The sequence below is a fragment of the Maniola hyperantus genome, chromosome 20 (genome assembly GCF_902806685.2).
Source record: "Maniola hyperantus chromosome 20, iAphHyp1.2, whole genome shotgun sequence".
NCBI lineage: Eukaryota > Metazoa > Arthropoda > Insecta > Lepidoptera > Nymphalidae > Maniola > Maniola hyperantus.
Window position 1 is genome coordinate 10,065,289 of NC_048555.1, and position 18,051 is coordinate 10,083,339.

Below are 18,051 nucleotides of genomic sequence, written 5' to 3' on the forward strand. Positions count from 1 at the left end.
CCTAGATAACCAGGCGGTCTCAAAAATGCGTTAGTTAAGAAAGAATAGAGACCTTTTAACAGACCCCTAGGATACCTTATTACTCGGGAAAAAAAATACTATGTCAAACAATATTACAACGCACATTTTCCATTTCATGTAATTAAGAATACATTACACAACCTTTTAACACATAATTAGATTGCTTCATAGGTATTGTTGAAATGTATCTAATTGAACTTCTTTTCACGTATCACTTCCTCTATAGATTGCCTCGAATTAAACCGAAGTTTAATTGGCCTATAATAATTACATATTATTACCTAATCAGACATAATAGGGCATGTTACCGCACGCAAACTAATATGATTTACCAGTAAATGAATCTGAATCAAATTTATATGATTACTAGCTGGAATTAGGTTTCTTAAAAATCCCGTGGGAACTCTTTGATTTTCCGGGATAAAAAGTGTATGAGCCTATGTCGCTCTCCAGGTCTTTATCTACACCCATGCAAAAAAACACGTCTATCCGTTGCACCGTTGCGACATGATTGAAGGACAAACCAACAAACAAACACACTTTCACATTTATAATAAGGGTACTGATGTAATTATTATTAAAGTAATTCTTTTTTTAGCACACGCAATAGGACAAAATCTATACTTATAGCGCATAACTGAGTAAGCTCCTGCGGTACTCGGTAGTGGAGCGGTGCGGGAGGGTGCCAGTTGTCACAAGTTGACCAATCATTGAGCTCTCGCATCACGTCATTACACCCTTCCCGCCAAACCTAAATCCACGCGGAGTACACTGTACGGTACGATTCAAACGTAAATGCGCCCCTGAGGGCCTAAAGTTTGCGCGCGACGTTGCGCAGAACACACATTTTGGGTGTCCAAGGTCGCCCGAGATAGCGGGGAGGGTAACAGCGCACGTCTCGCTCCTACATTCCCGCCAGTTCCTTGATGCGTCTCTCTCTCGCTATACGTGTCTTGTTTGTTTGTACAGTCGAGTTGACAAGTCACTTTGTTTAAGCCTGCTTAAGCTGAGGTAGAACCTACCGCCGCCCGTTAAGTGATTTAGTTCTCGAGTGTACCATGCGCAAGATCGCAAAGCTAGCTTCACGCAGACGGATTTAAGTTTGAATCGTACTATAAGTTGTGGTCATTAGCAAGTACAGTACGCCGCAGAAAAATATGCAAACTGTGGAACCAACTCCCATCGGCGGTGATCCCACTAGATTACAACATGGGGTTATTCAAGGGGCGGACCAACAAATTCCTAAAAGTTCGGCAACGCATCGGTAGTTCCTCTGGTGCTGCAAATGTTCATGGGCGGCGGTAATCACTTAACATCAGGTGACCTGCCTGCTCGTTTGCTCGCTATCTCTATAAAATAAAAATGTACATCGACCTTTAGAAAGAGATAGAGGTTTTCTAGAACATTGTTTCTGTCGTTGAGACCGACAAAACGTCACATAGGTATGAGTGACAGAGACAGCGCTCTACAAAGCCGAAATCTCATTCTAAAAATCTATGTACATTATTTTCTGCTGCGTACTGTAAATATATGCTTTTTGAACGTTTTGGGGAAGTATAAAATAAAAATAAATTAAATAGTTATAATAATTTATTTACAGTCACTTATGAACGTCAGGTACACTTCATTGCTATGGATACATTCAGTCAGCTTAACTTCTAATGACCTATGTGTATCTTTGCATCTTCGTCTTCATGCAAGAACACACTAGAGCCGTGAGTAACTAAATAGGTTACCTATACACATAGAAGTTGTTAAAGCACAAAGCTTATATTTATTGTCCTTTTCATATAGCCAAGTCTCTTTCTGCCATGAAAGTTACGTATCAAAACATAATTTGGCAAACTATCAAAGTCGAAGTATCGAAAATAATCGATGAATTTAATCGTATACGTAAATAGGTGAATCGATTTTAAAATGCGAAATTTAAATAATTCGGAATAAAGTTTACCAATTCTTTTTTGTACACATCTATATTCGACACGGCAAATGGGACTTCCTATTTAAAAAAGTTTAATATACCTTAGAAACTACATCATTTTTTGGTTTTTACGGTCACCGATTGTCCGTCTAAAGATATAGGACCGGCTGTCCATCTGCGGACTATATTTCCTTTCTTATAAGTTGTGCCAGTTACAGATACCCAGGGTGCATTATTTCCAATGGGTAAATAGCTCCAAGGGTTAATTGGTTCGAGCAGCGGTGCTGGCTCTATTGGTACAATTGGTAGAATCGGCTCTATTGGCTCGTAAATTTGTTTTGCTATTGGCGCAACCTGAATTGGGGCAGCGATGATTGGCGCAGCGACTGGCAAAGATATTGGATGTAAGTTTGGTCTTGCTCGTTTGACAACGGCATTGAAACCGTGGATGGCATCCGCGACGTATTCGACGATGCGAATGTTGCCATCGGGCTCGACCAATGAGTAAGCGCCTCTGACTACATCGCCATCTCTGGTCTCCCATTGGGCCTTGTTGTCACCGGTTTGAGGATCGTTTACAGCATAGTTGAATGAGTAGTTTGGATTCGGCTGCAATAGAAAAGTCACATTCCCATATTGATATTTGATAAGCATTTATATCGGCAGATGAAAATACCTCTTAAAAACTTTGATAATGATATAATTTGCAAGAATTACTTGTAGGCAAGAACAAATTGAAATTTTCTTTTTACAATCTAATGCGTAAAATTGTGCAATACCTATGATTCAATCTACAAAATTAAAATTCATTTTCGACCCATCTGCTTTTATATACAATATGCAATTAATAGGCACGGAAGTATTTACGGAAATTGTAAAACATGAGAATTTATTATTAGTGAGTATATTATTATACTATTGAGTTTAGTTTTTAAGCGATTTAATGCGCTTAAATTAGAAAAAAATATAACTAATTTTCTGACTGACTGGTGTGTTAATTAACTTATTAAATAAATTATCTACACGAATACTTATTTGTTAAATGATTGAATTCATATTTAAACATGAAATAGAGAACATAATACTCACAATGCTCCCAACTGTGGCGTATGTTTGTAAGAGAGCAGGCGGGTTAGCTACCGCTACTGCGATGAAACAGAATACCTGCAAAGTGAGATAGTATTGGTTAGAACTAATAACTTCTTTTTGTACTGAATTAGAGATGCTGGATACACTACACAACATTCAACTAGAACGTGTCTACAACATTAAATAGAGTTTGATTGGTTAATATCCAAAATCAAATGAGAATTCTGGTGGGAGACTTCGGCCGTGGGCAGTACCGCCCTACCAGCAAATCCGTGCCGCCAAGCGATTTAGCGTTCCGGTACGATGCCGTGTAGAAACTAAAGAGGCATGGGTTTAATAATAACTGCCATACCCCTTCCAGGTTAGCCCCGTTCCATCTTAGACTATGTCTTCTTATACCACCAGGTGAAATTGCGGTCAAGGGCTAATTTGTATCTGAATAATAATAAAAAAGAAACCATATACTACTATACGTTTGTGTGGAGCGATTGACGACTGTTAAGAGTGCATGTTGGATGTTGTCATTTCGACTGACTGTTAAGAGTGCATGCATCGATATATGATAATGATAAGATATGGTCATGTGATCAAAAATTTTCACGGTTTAGAAACCAAATAAATCAGCGCTACCTCTTAAATACTAATGTACGACCCGTTTGAAATCCAGACGTCAATGAGGTTGCATTGGTGCATAAGCACCAATAAGTCGGTGCCATTTTGTTTGTTCAATAGCCCTGTCCACACGAAGTCATATGTCAGTCAATGAGTGTATGTTTGATTTTGTTATTTGGAGTCATTTTGTGAATAGGGTCATGTCATGATATTCGATAATTTGATATTTACCACCAAAAGTGAGTTCATTTTACCGACGATGTACTCCACTAAGCAAACGAAGTGCACTGTGGTATTGTCATCGCGCGCTAGTTCATTTATACTACATTAATTATTCGACCTGGTCGCGCTCCGTTTTTTGTCAGGCTCCCAGTTTCAACGGATGGATTACCTTCACTTTACTTTTTATATTGGCCATAATATATTTTGATCAATAAAGTTGTACTAATTAGACACATTGTGTGTAGGACATTTAATTTGGCCAATGCTAACAAGAAACGACCCACCAAACAGCAAGTTGTAGCTGTCGATTATATTATTACTAGCTGATGCCCGCGACTTGGTCCGCGTGGATTTTCGTTTTTCAAAATCCCCCGGGAACTCTTTGGTTTTCCGAGATAAAAAGTAGCCTATGTGTTAATCCAGGGTATAATCTATCCGCATTCAAAATTTTAGCCAAATCCGTCCAGTAGTTTTTGTGTGAAAGAGTAACAAACATACACACACACATACATTGCAATATTTATGTGATTGTGCTGGTTAGAACCTAAACAAGTAGTTAGTTATATTTTTCAATTAGGTCCTTTAATTTTAACAAATTAGTTACTTATTGTACAACCGAACACTGCCCATATACTTGTATAAACCTGTTTTTTATTAACCGACTTCAAAAAAAGGAGGAGGTTCTCAATTCGTCGGAATCTTTTTTTTTTTTATTTTTTATTTTTTTTTTTTTATTTTTTATGTATGTTCCCCGATTACTCAAAAACGTCTGGACCGATTTTGAAAATTCTTTTTTTGTTTGAAAGGGTATACTTCAAAGTTGGTCCCATTTCAATTTGGTGAAGATCTGATGAACATCTTCGAAGATAGATACTGGAACTCCTCAACGGATAAGAGTAAATTGCTCGCGATCAGTGTAATAGCTTAGTAAACAGTAGATTTTTAACCAGTCATAGCATAATTCCATGGGGCCACTAAAAATTGTGAAATAAAAAATTTTACAAAAAAAATAAAAACCGACTTCGTTACATAAACACTAAAAATCGAAAAATAATTTAATTTATTACCGAATATTTTATGTATACAAGAGTTAATATAGTTCCATAATAATATTTTTTGGGGTCGGTGCCAATGAGGTGCCATTGTGGAGTCCCATAAAAATACGAAGATTTGCGCAGCTAAAGCTAATTGGCACCGGTACCAAAAAGTATTATTATGGAACTATATTAACTCTTGTATACATAAAATATTCGGTAATAAATTAAATTATTTTTCGATTTTTAGTGTTTATGTAACGAAGTCGGTTTTTATTTTTTTTGTAAAATTTTTTAAACAATAAACAGTTAATTTCCGCCGCAGAATTCTTTGAACAATTTCGTAGGCGTCTGCCTTCTGCTGATTCCAGATATTAAAACCAAACGTCCTATCACCTATGACAAGAGATGAGATAAATGTTACAAAACTACGCACCGAATTGAGAATTTCCTCACTTTCTTCTTTTTGGGAGTCGGTTAGAAATAATCTAAATATATAAAAGGAAAAGGTGACCGACTGACTGACTGACTGATCTATCAACATACAGCTCAAACTACTAGACGGATCATGCTGAAATTTGGCATGCAGATAACTATTACGATCCGCATCGGATATCCGCTAAGAAAGGATTTGTGAAAATACAACCCCTAAGGTGGTAAAATAGGGGTTTGAAATTCGTGTAGTTCACGCGGACGAAGTCGCGGGTATAAGCTAGTTATTAACCGACTTCTTTATATATAACAAAGTCATGCTCGTATCTCTCTCTTGTCACCAAAATATATTTTTATAATCAAAATAATCATCAAATACGGTTAAAAATAAACAGGGTCCCTGCGCGCTAACGCGCGAAAGCGTGGGTGACGTGCAGGTGTGTGGGGCGTGCCCCCGCCTCTTACCTCGATTGCCATCTCGACTTGTCACGTACTATACCTACCCTACGCAACTTACAAAAATAAAATTCCATATTTCTTAGAGAAATATTTAAGCAAAATATTATATTCCTATCCCATGACTCCGAGTGGCTTACTTACGCAAAGTTCGTTGACCACTAACGTCAGTCAGAAGTTTTATTTGGAATATATCGTAAACTTTTACAAATTAATAGGTTTTTTTTCGCGTTTTTTTCGTGATATCAAATCAGTAATTATCAGCACTATCACCGTCTTCGTTTTTGCCAGCATTCTGGTCACAACCTGTATACTGAAGCGAAAATTGTATTAATTTGTGTTAAATGGCCATTTTAGAAATTGCTAATTATATATTTTGTTCTTTACTAAGTATGTTATCTCAACTTTTTGGATGGTGTAAAAGAAACACGTTATTCATCGTTTTTTTTGTCACTATTATTTAAAAAAATAGCAACAAAATAACACTTATAAATAATTATTCACATTCTACACAAACAGATTATTTACAATAGAGACTAGAGAATTCGATAACCTAAATTTAACATCTAAAGGTATGGCATCTTCTTCTTAATCTAAATCAGGTCTTCTCTTGATAATGATGGTTTTGCCAGCTAAGGAGATTGGCTTCGTCCTGACTTTATAGAGTTGTCCATTCACATACTTCCTGGTCACAATTGTCGCTAGCGGTGCTTTGCGTACCGGTCCATCGAGAGGTTTCCAACCACCGAACGTTCGTGACTTAGGGTCCCAAGGTATACTGCGACCTCTTACTGTAACATTCGGTAGTTCTATTTCCCCTACAGGTAACGTAGCGGTCGTTGGTCCGAACCCATAATGCAATGGGTCTATTGCAGGGTTAACTGGAGGCAAAGGAAGGGGTAAGGGTCCAAAAAGAGGCGAAGATTGCGCTAAACTTGCTGCCAATTTCTGTACAATTGCGTTGAATCCGTTGCTAAAATCGTCCGTCGCGTACTCCACTACACGTAAATTTCCGTCGTTCGCTAGGGGGCTATAGGCTCCATTCAGCTGGTCTTCTCTATATCCAAATTGCGCTTTGTCTCCAGAATAAGAATCGATTGCTTGGTTGTAGGCGTAACGTTGGTAGTCCTGGCAAAAAGAAAAAATTATGTAGCATTATAATCATTACTGACGGCCATAGTTGGGCCATTACGAACGTGCGAACTGGATTATAAATTACTAGCTGATGCCTGTGACTTCGTTCGCGTAGATTCAGATTTAAATATAACGTGGGAGCTCTTTGATTTTCCGGGATAAAAGTAGCCTATGTCACTCTCCAGGTCTTTAACTACCCATACAAAAATTCACGTCGATCCGTTGCGCCATTGCGACGTGATTGAAAGACAACCCAACAAACGAACACATTTATAATATGGGTAGTGATTTTTATCAGACCTCTCGCTCGCACGTTCAGGCCTTATGGAGCTAGAACTTGATGCTCTGCTGTTGTGTGTAACAGTAAAAAAAGGATTTGTCGATAGTCGATAACAGGTTGTAAAGAGCAAAAGGAATCAACACAAAATTAGCTAACAGCTACCGAATGGTATCCCTTTATCGATAACGAGTTCTGCGGCATCCTCATAACCCTATGATCGTAATGATTTATGACTCAGCTCGCACGCTCATAATGGCTCAACTATAATTTTATTTCGTGTACATTTTTACAACTTACATCTGCAACATCATTGTTTATAGCCTTCCCTGATATTGCTGCTGATAACGTCAGAAAGTAGAGGATCTGGAAAAGAATAATTTAGTATAATTTAGAATAGTTTGTGTTATTATCCGCCTGTACGGACATTTTTAAACTAGACTAAACTGACAGGGCTAAAAGTGCGCGAATCTCTTTCCGCGAGAAACGTTGTGAAAACGATAACAGGAGCTACATTTAGTTTAGATATTTGTGTACTGCCAAATTAGTACCCAGGCGTATTTATTTAGGACTAGCTTATGCTCGCGACTTCGTCCGCGTGGACCACACAAATTTCATATCATACCCCTATTTCACCCCCTTAGGGGTTGAATTTTCAAAAATCATTTCTTAGCGGATGTCTACGTCATAATAGCTATCTGCATGCCAAATTTCAGCTCGATCCATCCAGTAGTTTGAGCTGTGCGTTGATAGATCAGTCAGTCAGTCAGTTACCTTTTCCTTTTATATATTTAGAAGACGAATATTTACCGATAGAATGTGATTCATTGTTGCGGTCATCTTCGCCGGAGTAGAAAATGTGCAATGATTGAATGATTATAAATGTTCTACTTCTTATACGAAGACTCCACTACAGCGCAATACATCATCACTTGAAAAACCCGATTCGCCAGTTAGCATACGAGTTGTTACATCTTACATATTCATCTTAAACGCGAAAAAAATTCTAACGCTTTTGTTACATAGTGTTACATTTGTATTTATGTAATTTTTAATTGATAGTAAGTCATGATTGAACCTCATGTTTCATTTCTTTGATTGAGATATACGGAGCGTGATAAACTTCAATCCGTAACGTAAATATTTACAGTGCGTAATCCATTGATATCAAACTACCATCTCTGAAGATTTCACTTGTATAGTATGCGACAGGTCGAGATCGCAATCGGGGAGGGGACGCTACGCACACCCGCACAGCCCTCGTGCTAACCCAGTGCGGGCGAGCGTGGGGGATGTACGGGTGTGCGGGGCGTGCCCCCGCCTCATACGCCTATTGCCATTTCAACCTGTCGCGGACTATAGATGGTGAGCGCTATTGACTATGGATATTGAGTATGGCTCTGCTTAGACCTGGGCGCGTTTGGCACCCTCGTAGCTTTAGTTTTGAGTTCGCGTAATAATTATCACCACTATATCGTACAAACCCAACAACCGACCATCAAAAAGAGTAATTTATTACCTATCACACTTCACACTATCACACTAATATTATAAACTGTTTTTACCTATTCATTTTTTCATATTAGCTGTAAGTTTTCCTGTTAAATAAAAATAAAATAAATAAAATAAAGGCGAAGGTGTGTGTGTATGTTTGTTACTCCTTCACGCAAAAACTACTGGGCGGGTTTGGCTGAAAATAGATTATACCCTGGATTAACACATAGGCTACTTTTTATCCCGGAAAATCAAAGAGTTCCCGCGGCATTTTGAAAAACGTAAATCCACGCGGACGAAGTAAATCCACGCGGACGAAGTCGCGGGTATCAGCTAGTTTTGAGTAAATTATTTGAATCGTGATAAATCGTGAAGACTCGCGCTTGGTAGTGAGCCGGTGATGGATCGAAATGAACATGATGATTATGAGCGCTGTGACCTTATATGTCTTGGGTTCGTTTCCCGGCTGGGTTTTGTTTATAGGGTTCTGTTCTGACCTTATTTTATACATCTGGTCATTTTTTACAGGTTTGATCGAATGGTAGGCTTCGGTTGTGACTAATTAGTAATTCCACTGGTAAAGCCGTACTGGCACTGCCAAGCTATTTAGCGTCCCGGTACGATAAAGTAGTACGATTCGGGATAAACATATCCTTGTTAGTCCGTTTCCATCTTAGGCTGCATCCTCATTTTACCACCAGGTGAGATCGCAGTCAAGGCCCTAGTTGAAATCAATCCAATAATCGTAATTCTTTCGTTTAGTTTCGTAATACTCTTCTTAAATAACGCAGTTGGAACAAAATAACCCTAAATTCAGCCAATGACAACGATCGCAAACACAAGTTTCGCAACTCAGCCACTTTATCTATCCATTTCCTAATACTGCAATTAGTGGAGTGGTGGATTGTGCGGGTTTAAGTAGTGAACTACTATAAATGATCTATCAATACTGTTTGGCTCATTAACTTGTGTATATCTCATTAAGTTCTTTGGAAATGTTCATACCTTGATCTCTCTTCAGACAAATTCACTATAGGTAGTACCGAAAATGCGTAGACAATTCGATTCTATAGATTTTGAAAATATTTTTATTGTATAGACTAGCGCTTGGCTGCAATCAGTCCTTCTGGCAAGTTATGATGCAGCCTAAGATGGAGTGCGCTTGCCTAGAAGATGCCTATTCACTTTTGACTTGCAGGTACCTACCCATATTAAAATTGAGGGGAAAAACTGATGCTGGAAGGGCGTTCTCTATCCTAGCGGTTCGAATTAAAAATGATGTCAGATTTTCAATAAAACAATTTTCAATTACCACACAGTGGCGACTGCTTTATTAGTGCCTATACAATGTTTTACTAACTAATGCCATAAATAAACATAACAATAATAAATTCATTTATTTACACGCTGTAATTGCCCTCCGAATATCACCCATAAATAAAACTTTGTAGCCTCAACATGTTTAGGGATTTTTAGATATTTTTTAAATTTTGACAAGGTTTTTTTTTGTTCTAACGGACGTAACCGGAACCGGAACCGCCATATTTTTTGTAGTCGTAAAGTCCCAATCCTTTATCTCCTAATAGTCCTTTTCCTAAGAGATTTAGATCATAACCTCCGTATAAAGGAGAGGAAGGTAAAAGGGGACCCTTTATAGCAGAATACGACGGATATATCGGATAAGGTTCGGGATATATCTCTTCCTTCAGGATTGAAGCGGGGTTATAAATTGGTTGTTTATAGAATGGAAGGTAGGGTTCCTTTATTATCGGTTGTTTGTAGATTGGAAGGTAAGGTTCTTTTATTATTGGTTGCTTATAGATTGGAAGGTAAGGTTCTTTTATTATTGGTTGCTTATAGATTGGGAGGTACGGTTCCTTTAAAATCGGGTACGGGACAATAGGCTCCTTTATTATTGGAAGAGAAATTATTGGCTCCTTGATGATTGGCGCAGGTAGAACCTCTTTTATGATTGTAGGAGTTGGCACTTTGTAAAGTGAGGAGTAAGACGATGCTAGACCACCAGCGTACCCCCCATTTAGTAGTGGGGCACTAGCAAGCTTCTCTAGTCCGGCAACAGGTCCGACTGAAATGGGTATTTCAGATTTGTAACCTATAACTGGGAGGGGGGCCTTGTATATTGGTGCCGATACCGGGTGTAGGTTAGGTCCGATACGCTTAACCACAGCGTTGAAACCGCTTTTGTCGTCAGCTCTGTACTCCACTACACGTAAACTGCCATCAGGCTCCACTAGCGAATATGCACCTGTGTACAAAAACGTAGTTAGTCTTGATACTTGATTGAAACGATTTTGATACTTGTTGGATGATACAGTAAGTACCAACCTGTAACGACATCTCCGTCACGTTTCTCCCACTGAGCTTTATTGTCACCTGTGTGAGGGTCCCGAACGGCGTATTGGAAAGCGTAACTGGGATAGGCCTGCAATCATTAAGTATAATTCAGTTAACATTTGGTCTTCCTTAAAAATTAGCCTAAGAATATGAAATAGATTGGTAGTTACATAGTAATCTACAGACGCGTAGCCTGGTGCATATTGGTTGCCGTATAATCCGTCACCTTTGGAAGACGCCGACAGCGCAAGGAGACATGTTATCTGAAACAAATCACATTATGACGTCATCCACGAATCTATCCATCCATAGTTCTTTATAAGCACTTGTGCTAATTAGGCTTCTCAAATCCTAAACTTAATTGACAAGTCCAAAAACTAATGTCAAGGGATTTAAAATAACACTGCATTTTTTTTGAGTAATAGAGGATTTACACTATTGTTTTTCTTTAAAAAATGTTTACACGAACCGCGGTAAGGCACTTCATATTTTTTGTTAGGGGACCCTGCTGGCCACTGGGTGTCAAAAACGTACTGAATTATAATGAGCTCCTCAGCCAATATATAGGTTTGTATGAGGCCTTCGGATCCTGTTGAGCGGATGTTTAGGTGTTTCACGCGACCACCGGCGTCTGTAATAGGTATCGAATACCAGTGCCTTACAACACTGCCTAACAGGCTTCCTCATTTTCGTAGAACCTTCAGTCGGTGAAAACCGAATAAGTAATGCGTACGAATTTATGTTCGCGACTCCGTCAAACTTTGTATCTAATCTGTACCCACTTATCTGAGTGACATCAACGTGGATCAAACTGCTGGGGTAGAATCTTGAGATTTTTGTATATTTGGTAGATATATTATGTTGTCTTTATATTGTAGACCCAGACGTAGGGTAGAGGAATATAGAAAGGATTTTTTGAAATCCCACTTGAGCGAAGCCAGCCAGATCAGCTAGCACGCCCATCAACATTACTACTCGTTTACTTTAGTACAGTACGCGGCCGAAAGTAATGTAGGCCGATGTACATAACGGCTTTGTAGAGCGTTGTCACTGATAGCTATAATATGACGCTTTGTCGGTCTCAACGACAGGGACGACGCTCTACAAATCTGATATCACCTTCTAAAGGTCGATGTACTTTCCGCCGTGTACTGTAATTATATTTGTTTTGAAGTAGATTAATTTATTCATCATTAAATAATTAAACCTCAAATAAAATCTATTTATCGGAACCTGCTGGTCGATTGAGGAAAATCTGCATCAATTACCTATTGCTACAATATTAATTTTGTGATTGGCTCAATTTAACATATTCTTTCTGCAACAATGCATTTCAGCCAATAGTGAGAGTGACGGTCAGTCAGAGCTAATTGCAATAGACTTCCTGAATGTCGTATCAATTTCAGATGCCAACATTTTTAACAAGTTAACATATGAATAACAAATAAGAAAGTTCAATGAGGCGTAACGAATCTGATGCAATAGATAAGTTGGTATATTAGTTAGTGAATTTTGTGACGTCTTGCTCTAATTACGTCTACGCATAGCGTGCGCGCCGAGTAGGACGCGGATCGCCGTGCAGAACATTAAATCAAGTATTAACACGCGACGGACGCAAGGGTAATCACGACTGCGTATTATATGTGGTTTATATAATTACGAACGTATTATACTAACATCCTTTGCACTTGAATCCGATTGGCGAAACTTATTTTGTCTGCTTTGTATCGCAATTTTATACGAAAAACTACAAAATACCAGTAAATTGTAACTAAAATTAATTTGTTCTTTTTTTGTTCGTCTTGTCATGTTATTTTGTACCTTACTGTGTTTCAAATTATCTAATTATTGCTAGATTACACGGCGCAAACCAGAATAAAGCTTTATTTACGCCAGAGCAACATAGTGCGACTTTGCGGCATATCACAGGGTCGCATCACTACCCATATTATAAATGCGAAAATGTGTTTGTTTGTTTGTCCTTCAATTACGATACAAGCGAGCACGAATTGACTTGTGACTTGACACGAATTGACTCACACTAATTTGTGAGTAGCTCAAGTCAAACTCATTATTTTGACAAATTTCTTAAACTTGACACTTTCAAGTAAAGATTTTTATAAAAGCTTGTAAAGATGATACTGCTAGGGGCTCAATTTGATTGCCATAAGCCTACTTTGTCGTATTAGTTTACAAATTGCGAAAAACCAAATTAAATTTGAATTTCGCGGGCAGACCGTGTCTTCCACCTTAAAACAAGTGATTAAAGCAAGTGTTAATAGCTTAAAAAGCACATAACTCCGAAAAGGTAGAGGTGCGTACCCGGGATAGGAGGCGGACATCTTAACCACTAGGCTATACGGCAATATACATATTCGACTTAAAATTGATCAGTTCAAGCTAAATGCAACCAACTAGTTATAGGCCGTCGTCCGTCGCTATTAGAACAAATTAAATTGTAGTATTTTCTTTAATCACCTACAAGATTGTTACTGTTAGCCGGATACATATAGCATTTTGCAATAAGACTAATGATTTACTTTGAAGAGAAAATTGAGGTTGTAAATTACAGCTCCAGGAATAGGTTAAAATACCTAATATGATTTGCTGAGAAATGATTCATCTATAAGACAGTGATTTATTTTTATTACCAAACTAGCTTATGCCCGTGACTTCGTCCGTGTGGACCACACAAATTTCAAGCACCTATTTTACGCCCTTAGAGGTTGAATTGTCAAAAATCCTTTCTTAGCGGATGTCTACGTCATAATAACATTAGAATCTGCATGCCAAACAACTCGATCTGTCCAGTAGTTTGACTTGTAGGGCGATTTCGTAAAACCGGCATCAATCTCAATTGTTCTGATTGGCTGAATTTTTGCGATTCTTGTTGCCACAATGCATTGTAGCCAATAGTGAGCGAGCGTCAATCAATCAGAAGGGATTACGATCGTGACATTGTAGCTGTCATTCTCCCGCAATCGCGCAGCTGTTCTTTGATAGATCAATCAGTTTCCTTTTCCCTTGAAACTTGAGATAAAGCCTTATTTTGTTTGTTATTCATTCCAGGCCTACAGCTGTCTACCAGCCACAGTCCTTGCATCATGCGTGGAAAGCGTCTGGTCAGGCAGCGGCAACGGCACACAGACACAGCTGTCTCGAGCGTTATGGCTGTGGTGCGGGGCTTTGGGCGCTCGAGTGTGGTTACCCCTGATACCGCGGGAGGCGACTCGTCGGACCGATCCTTCGCGACACACCTTCATGGCGAAACGGATCATGCTTCCCTTCCATCTTGATATATATCCACTAAGTAAGTGTAAATATGATAGCATAAGGAAATTTATAAAGAAAATCGTCAGAAATCGTTTAAAAATCATTCATTTCATGTAGAATGACATTTTTAATCGACTTCGAATCGAATATATTGTACTACGTACTAAACTGGAAACCTAAATAGGTAGTTTTCCATTTGCAGCAATTCTCTTCGATGATGCAATCCTACTTGGAGTGGAGAACGACACAACTCTTTATGCATCAGATTCAAATTCAGTGTTTTCGCTTCCATTTTGCGTCATAAATAGGACGGTAAGTTTTGTGATTATAATATTATGATTCATAAATAAAATCTTAACTTAAAACTTAGTGCCATTATCAGATATAATAACAAGATGTGTACCACATCATGCTATAAACCGTATGATAGTCTAAAAATGTAATATGTATGCAAGCGTTCCAGTGTTTTAGCTCAAGTTATTTTATCTTCAGAGCCAAGTATACCTACACCAAATACTGCGTCAATTACTACGCCGCAATCTTGGATACCACGCGTGGGAAATTGCGCGATCCTGTTCCCAGCTGCCATACTTCCCGCATTCTTTAGAACTGCTGTTGCATGAGGTTTTGGAAGAAGAGGCGACGAGCAAAGAGCCCATACCAGACGCTCAATTACCGAGTGTGATCGAGTTTGTACATGAGTTTCCTGTTTATTTGAAGGTGAGTGTATTATTTGTACGATTGAAATATAAGTCCCTCAAATTGCTATTGCGCTGGAACCATGTCTCATTAATGACGATGATGAATGATGAAATGACGTCATTTTGACGTCAGCCGAAATAAAAATATACCATCAGCTCGAAACTTCAGTCTAGGGCTGACGCCACTAAAATGGCAGCAACGCGCATTAGCAATTTGCGGGACGTATAAAGGTGGACTTTCAGCGTTTCTAATACGAACCGTATCGCGCCCGTTAGAGAAGATGGCTATTCACAGTTTCCTTGACGGTATTCGAGGCGAGTGCGCTCCAGCCTATCGGCGGAAAGAAATTAGTATAGCGCTCTCTCTGTTAAGTAATCCTTTACAAATGATAGAGCCAAAAATCTCAGTAGGTGTTAACCATTTTGAGTTACCAACCAATTTTGAGTCGACAAACATGTTTTCAAAAATCATTCGAAACTCAATCAGAAAAAGATTTGTTGGTGACTCAAAACGGTTAGCGCCCACTGAGATTATGTCTTTATCATTTGTATGGGATTACGTAACAGAGAGCCTGCCACACTGCAACTTCTTTCGCCAGATAGGCCCTAATCTTTGCTGATAACGCATGATTGTCGCCAAGCGCAAGCCTATCTTGCAAGAAAAATAAAATAAAAACATTTGGGAAGTGGGAAGTAGTATATTGTTTAGCATGCGCTCTACTTCTGATGATACTATCGAATCGCAGCTTCATATTATTCCTTGGTTCGAACTAGCGAATTTTATTTATCTTTTGAACATTAAACTCATATTTTGTATGTACTTGACAAAGAAGTGTTATTTCAAAAGTTTGTTGCGTATCGCCATATCTTTTAAAACGTTGTTTTCCAGACGGTAGTCCAATGTGCGCGTAAAACCGAGATAGCTCTATGGGCGTACCTGTTCTCCGCGGCCGGGAAGCCTAAAGAATTGTTTCAAGAATGCTTACAGCGAAAGATGCTCGACACCGCAGCATCTTATCTTATCATTCTACAGGTAATAAACTCTATCTTCTGTTTTATGTAAAAATTAGCTTATGCTCGCGACTTCGTCCGCGTGAACTTTCAAACACAAATTTCAAACCCTTATTTTACCCCCTTTGTTAGTTGAAGTTTCAAAAATCCTTTCTTAGCGGACGCCTACGTTATATAACAGCTATCTGCATGCCAAATTTCAGCCTGATCCTTCCAGTAGTTTGAGCTGTGCGTTGATAGGTCAGTCAGTCAGTCACCTTTTCGTTTTATACTTAGATACAGTAGTAATATGTTTTGTTTGTTTCTTACTATTTAACTTTTTGCAGCTAACTAAGGTATAGTATATTATTTTCAATCAAAACTAACTATGCAGAAGAGAAATAATTCTTGTTGTGTTTTGGCCTGTAAAATAAATACCATTTTAGTAAACTTAACTGCTAATCCATACTAATATTATAAATGCGAAAGTGTGTCTGTCTGTCTGTCTGTCTGCTAGCTTTTCACGGCTCAACCGTTCAACCGATTTTGACGAAATTTGGTACAGAGGTAGCTTGCAACCCGGGGAAGGACATAGGCTACTTTTTATCCCGGAAAATTTAAGAGTTCCCACAAGATTTTTAAAACCTAAAACCACGCGTACGAAGTCGCGGGCATCAGCTAGTACTTAAATAATTTTACTCAACACAAAATGTCGTTGATGTAGTACAAAGTAAAAGACTTTTAGCATTTTATGCATAAATTCAAGAGCAAACCCCCTACTTTTATTCCCTTTAACATACAATAAAATAACTTATTCAAAACATTAAATGTACGATTTGATGTATTTTCGTGTTTTTTGGTGTAGAATCTGGAAAGTTCTACAGTTAGCAGGCAGCTCGCTACGCAGTTGTTAGACACAGCACTGCAACAGGAACGCTGGGACCTAGCCAGAGATCTCGTACGCTTTCTAAGGGCCATTGGTAAGTTGGGGAAGCCACACTATGCGCTGTGTTGCGTGGCGAAAATCCGAACTAACGTCGCCGTCAAGTGTACTCTTTGTTCTTGTTTGAATATTCCATAGAGATATTAAATACTCTAAGCCTTTGTTCTCCAACAGCGCCCCCCTGTCAATGTCATTTAAGTGCCAAGAGAGCCTTGTTGCACTGTAATTGTAAAGTAATAATTGTTTAACTTTGTTTTGAGGGATGTTTTCAATTTGTTATAGATCCAAACGACGTGGACTCTCCCAGAAATTCGGTGAACGTTCAACAGAAGTATGGCCAAGTTGTGCAGTCGCAAACCGTCAGTCCGAATGCCGAAGATTTGTCGGTTATACTCGGGAGTATGCAGGTATGTAGCTATTCAAATTTGAGCTACCTGTTTTGTTGCTAGAGTTTATCTGAAATCTGAATGTATAACAGGAAAAGGTGACAAACCAAAGAGTTCCCACGGCATTTTTAAAACCCTAAATCCACGCGGATTCAGTTGCGGGAATCAGCTAGTTTCTGATTTGGTTGTCGGTCTTAATCGCTTAAGTACTAAAAAACCAGCAAAGTGCGAGTCAGGCTCGCGCAACGAGGGTTCCGTACTACAGTCGTATTTTTTCGCCATTTTGCACGATAATTCAAAAACTATGATGCATAAAAATAAATAAAAACCTTTTTTAGAATGCACAGGGGAAGACCTTTCACATGATACGCCACTTGATATAGTTATCTTACTTCGAAAATTGAAAATAACTAATATTTAGTTCATGACCACAAATTATTATTTTTTGTGTGATGTAACCGCAAATTCGCGGTTTTCAGATTTTTCCCCGAATGTCTGCTGTAAGACCTACCTACCTGCCAAATTTCATGATTCTAGGTCAACGGGAAGTACCCTGTAGGTTTCTTGACAGACAGACAGACAACAAAATGATCCTATAAGGGTTCCGTTTTTCCTTTTGAGGTACGGAACCCTAAAACTAATACGACGCAAAACATGTATCGACCTAAATGCGCAGTTTCAACTTCCGACCTATACTTATTCTCAGTGGCG

At 38.7% G+C, this 18,051-nt stretch overlaps 5 protein-coding genes across 7 annotated transcripts in view; 2 read left to right on the forward strand and 3 right to left on the reverse strand.

Annotated features, from left to right (window-relative positions):
- Positions 1–18,051, forward strand: part of LOC117991896 (PX domain-containing protein kinase-like protein) — a 129,433-nt gene that overhangs the window by 54,529 nt on the left and 56,853 nt on the right. The window lies entirely within an intron of this gene.
- Positions 1–18,051, forward strand: part of Rich (Guanine nucleotide exchange factor subunit Rich) — a 36,438-nt gene that overhangs the window by 11,489 nt on the left and 6,898 nt on the right. For all 3 annotated transcript variants that reach the window (XM_069505572.1, XM_034979518.2, XM_069505573.1), the window contains 6 exons: positions 14,117–14,357; positions 14,523–14,632; positions 14,813–15,040; positions 15,911–16,054; positions 16,877–16,991; positions 17,237–17,361. In XM_069505572.1, the coding sequence (XP_069361673.1) occupies positions 14,117–14,357; positions 14,523–14,632; positions 14,813–15,040; positions 15,911–16,054; positions 16,877–16,991; positions 17,237–17,361 (963 nt within the window). The remainder of the gene's footprint in view (positions 1–14,116; positions 14,358–14,522; positions 14,633–14,812; positions 15,041–15,910; positions 16,055–16,876; positions 16,992–17,236; positions 17,362–18,051) is intronic.
- On the reverse strand, positions 1,639–3,933 carry LOC117991909 (cuticle protein 7-like). Its single transcript, XM_034979547.2, has 3 exons — positions 3,875–3,933; positions 3,032–3,106; positions 1,639–2,551 (listed from the first exon to the last, which is right to left on the reverse strand). The coding sequence occupies exons 1-3, from the start codon at positions 3,890–3,892 to the stop codon at positions 2,057–2,059; spliced, it is 588 nt and encodes a 195-aa protein (XP_034835438.1). The 5' UTR covers positions 3,893–3,933; the 3' UTR covers positions 1,639–2,056.
- On the reverse strand, positions 6,218–8,125 carry LOC138403772 (uncharacterized). The gene is made up of 3 exons (XM_069505590.1): positions 8,009–8,125; positions 7,499–7,564; positions 6,218–6,915 (listed from the first exon to the last, which is right to left on the reverse strand). Exons 1-3 carry the CDS (start codon positions 8,036–8,038, stop codon positions 6,376–6,378), a joined length of 636 nt encoding a protein of 211 aa, XP_069361691.1. The 5' UTR covers positions 8,039–8,125; the 3' UTR covers positions 6,218–6,375.
- On the reverse strand, positions 10,025–11,812 carry LOC117991899 (cuticle protein-like). Its single transcript, XM_034979536.2, has 4 exons — positions 11,517–11,812; positions 11,218–11,310; positions 11,039–11,135; positions 10,025–10,958 (listed from the first exon to the last, which is right to left on the reverse strand). The coding sequence occupies exons 1-4, from the start codon at positions 11,532–11,534 to the stop codon at positions 10,204–10,206; spliced, it is 963 nt and encodes a 320-aa protein (XP_034835427.1). The 5' UTR covers positions 11,535–11,812; the 3' UTR covers positions 10,025–10,203.

Excerpts from the sequence above, each read along its gene's own strand:
- LOC138403772 (XM_069505590.1), bottom strand. The coding sequence starts at position 8,038 with ATGACCGCAACAATGAATCACATTCTATCG. Across the intron at positions 7,565-8,008 it reads CAATGAATCACATTCTATCG|ATCCTCTACTTTCTGACGTT; the intron begins GTAAATATTCGT and ends ATTCTTTTCCAG. Across the intron at positions 6,916-7,498 it reads TAAACAATGATGTTGCAGAT|GACTACCAACGTTACGCCTA; the intron begins GTAAGTTGTAAA and ends TCTTTTTGCCAG.
- LOC117991909 (XM_034979547.2), bottom strand. Across the intron at positions 2,552-3,031 it reads ACGCCACAGTTGGGAGCATT|CCGAATCCAAACTACTCATT; the intron begins GTGAGTATTATG and ends TTTCTATTGCAG.
- LOC117991899 (XM_034979536.2), bottom strand. Across the intron at positions 11,136-11,217 it reads ACGCGTCTGTAGATTACTAT|GCCTATCCCAGTTACGCTTT; the intron begins GTAACTACCAAT and ends TAATGATTGCAG. Across the intron at positions 10,959-11,038 it reads TGACGGAGATGTCGTTACAG|GTGCATATTCGCTAGTGGAG; the intron begins GTTGGTACTTAC and ends TTTTGTACACAG.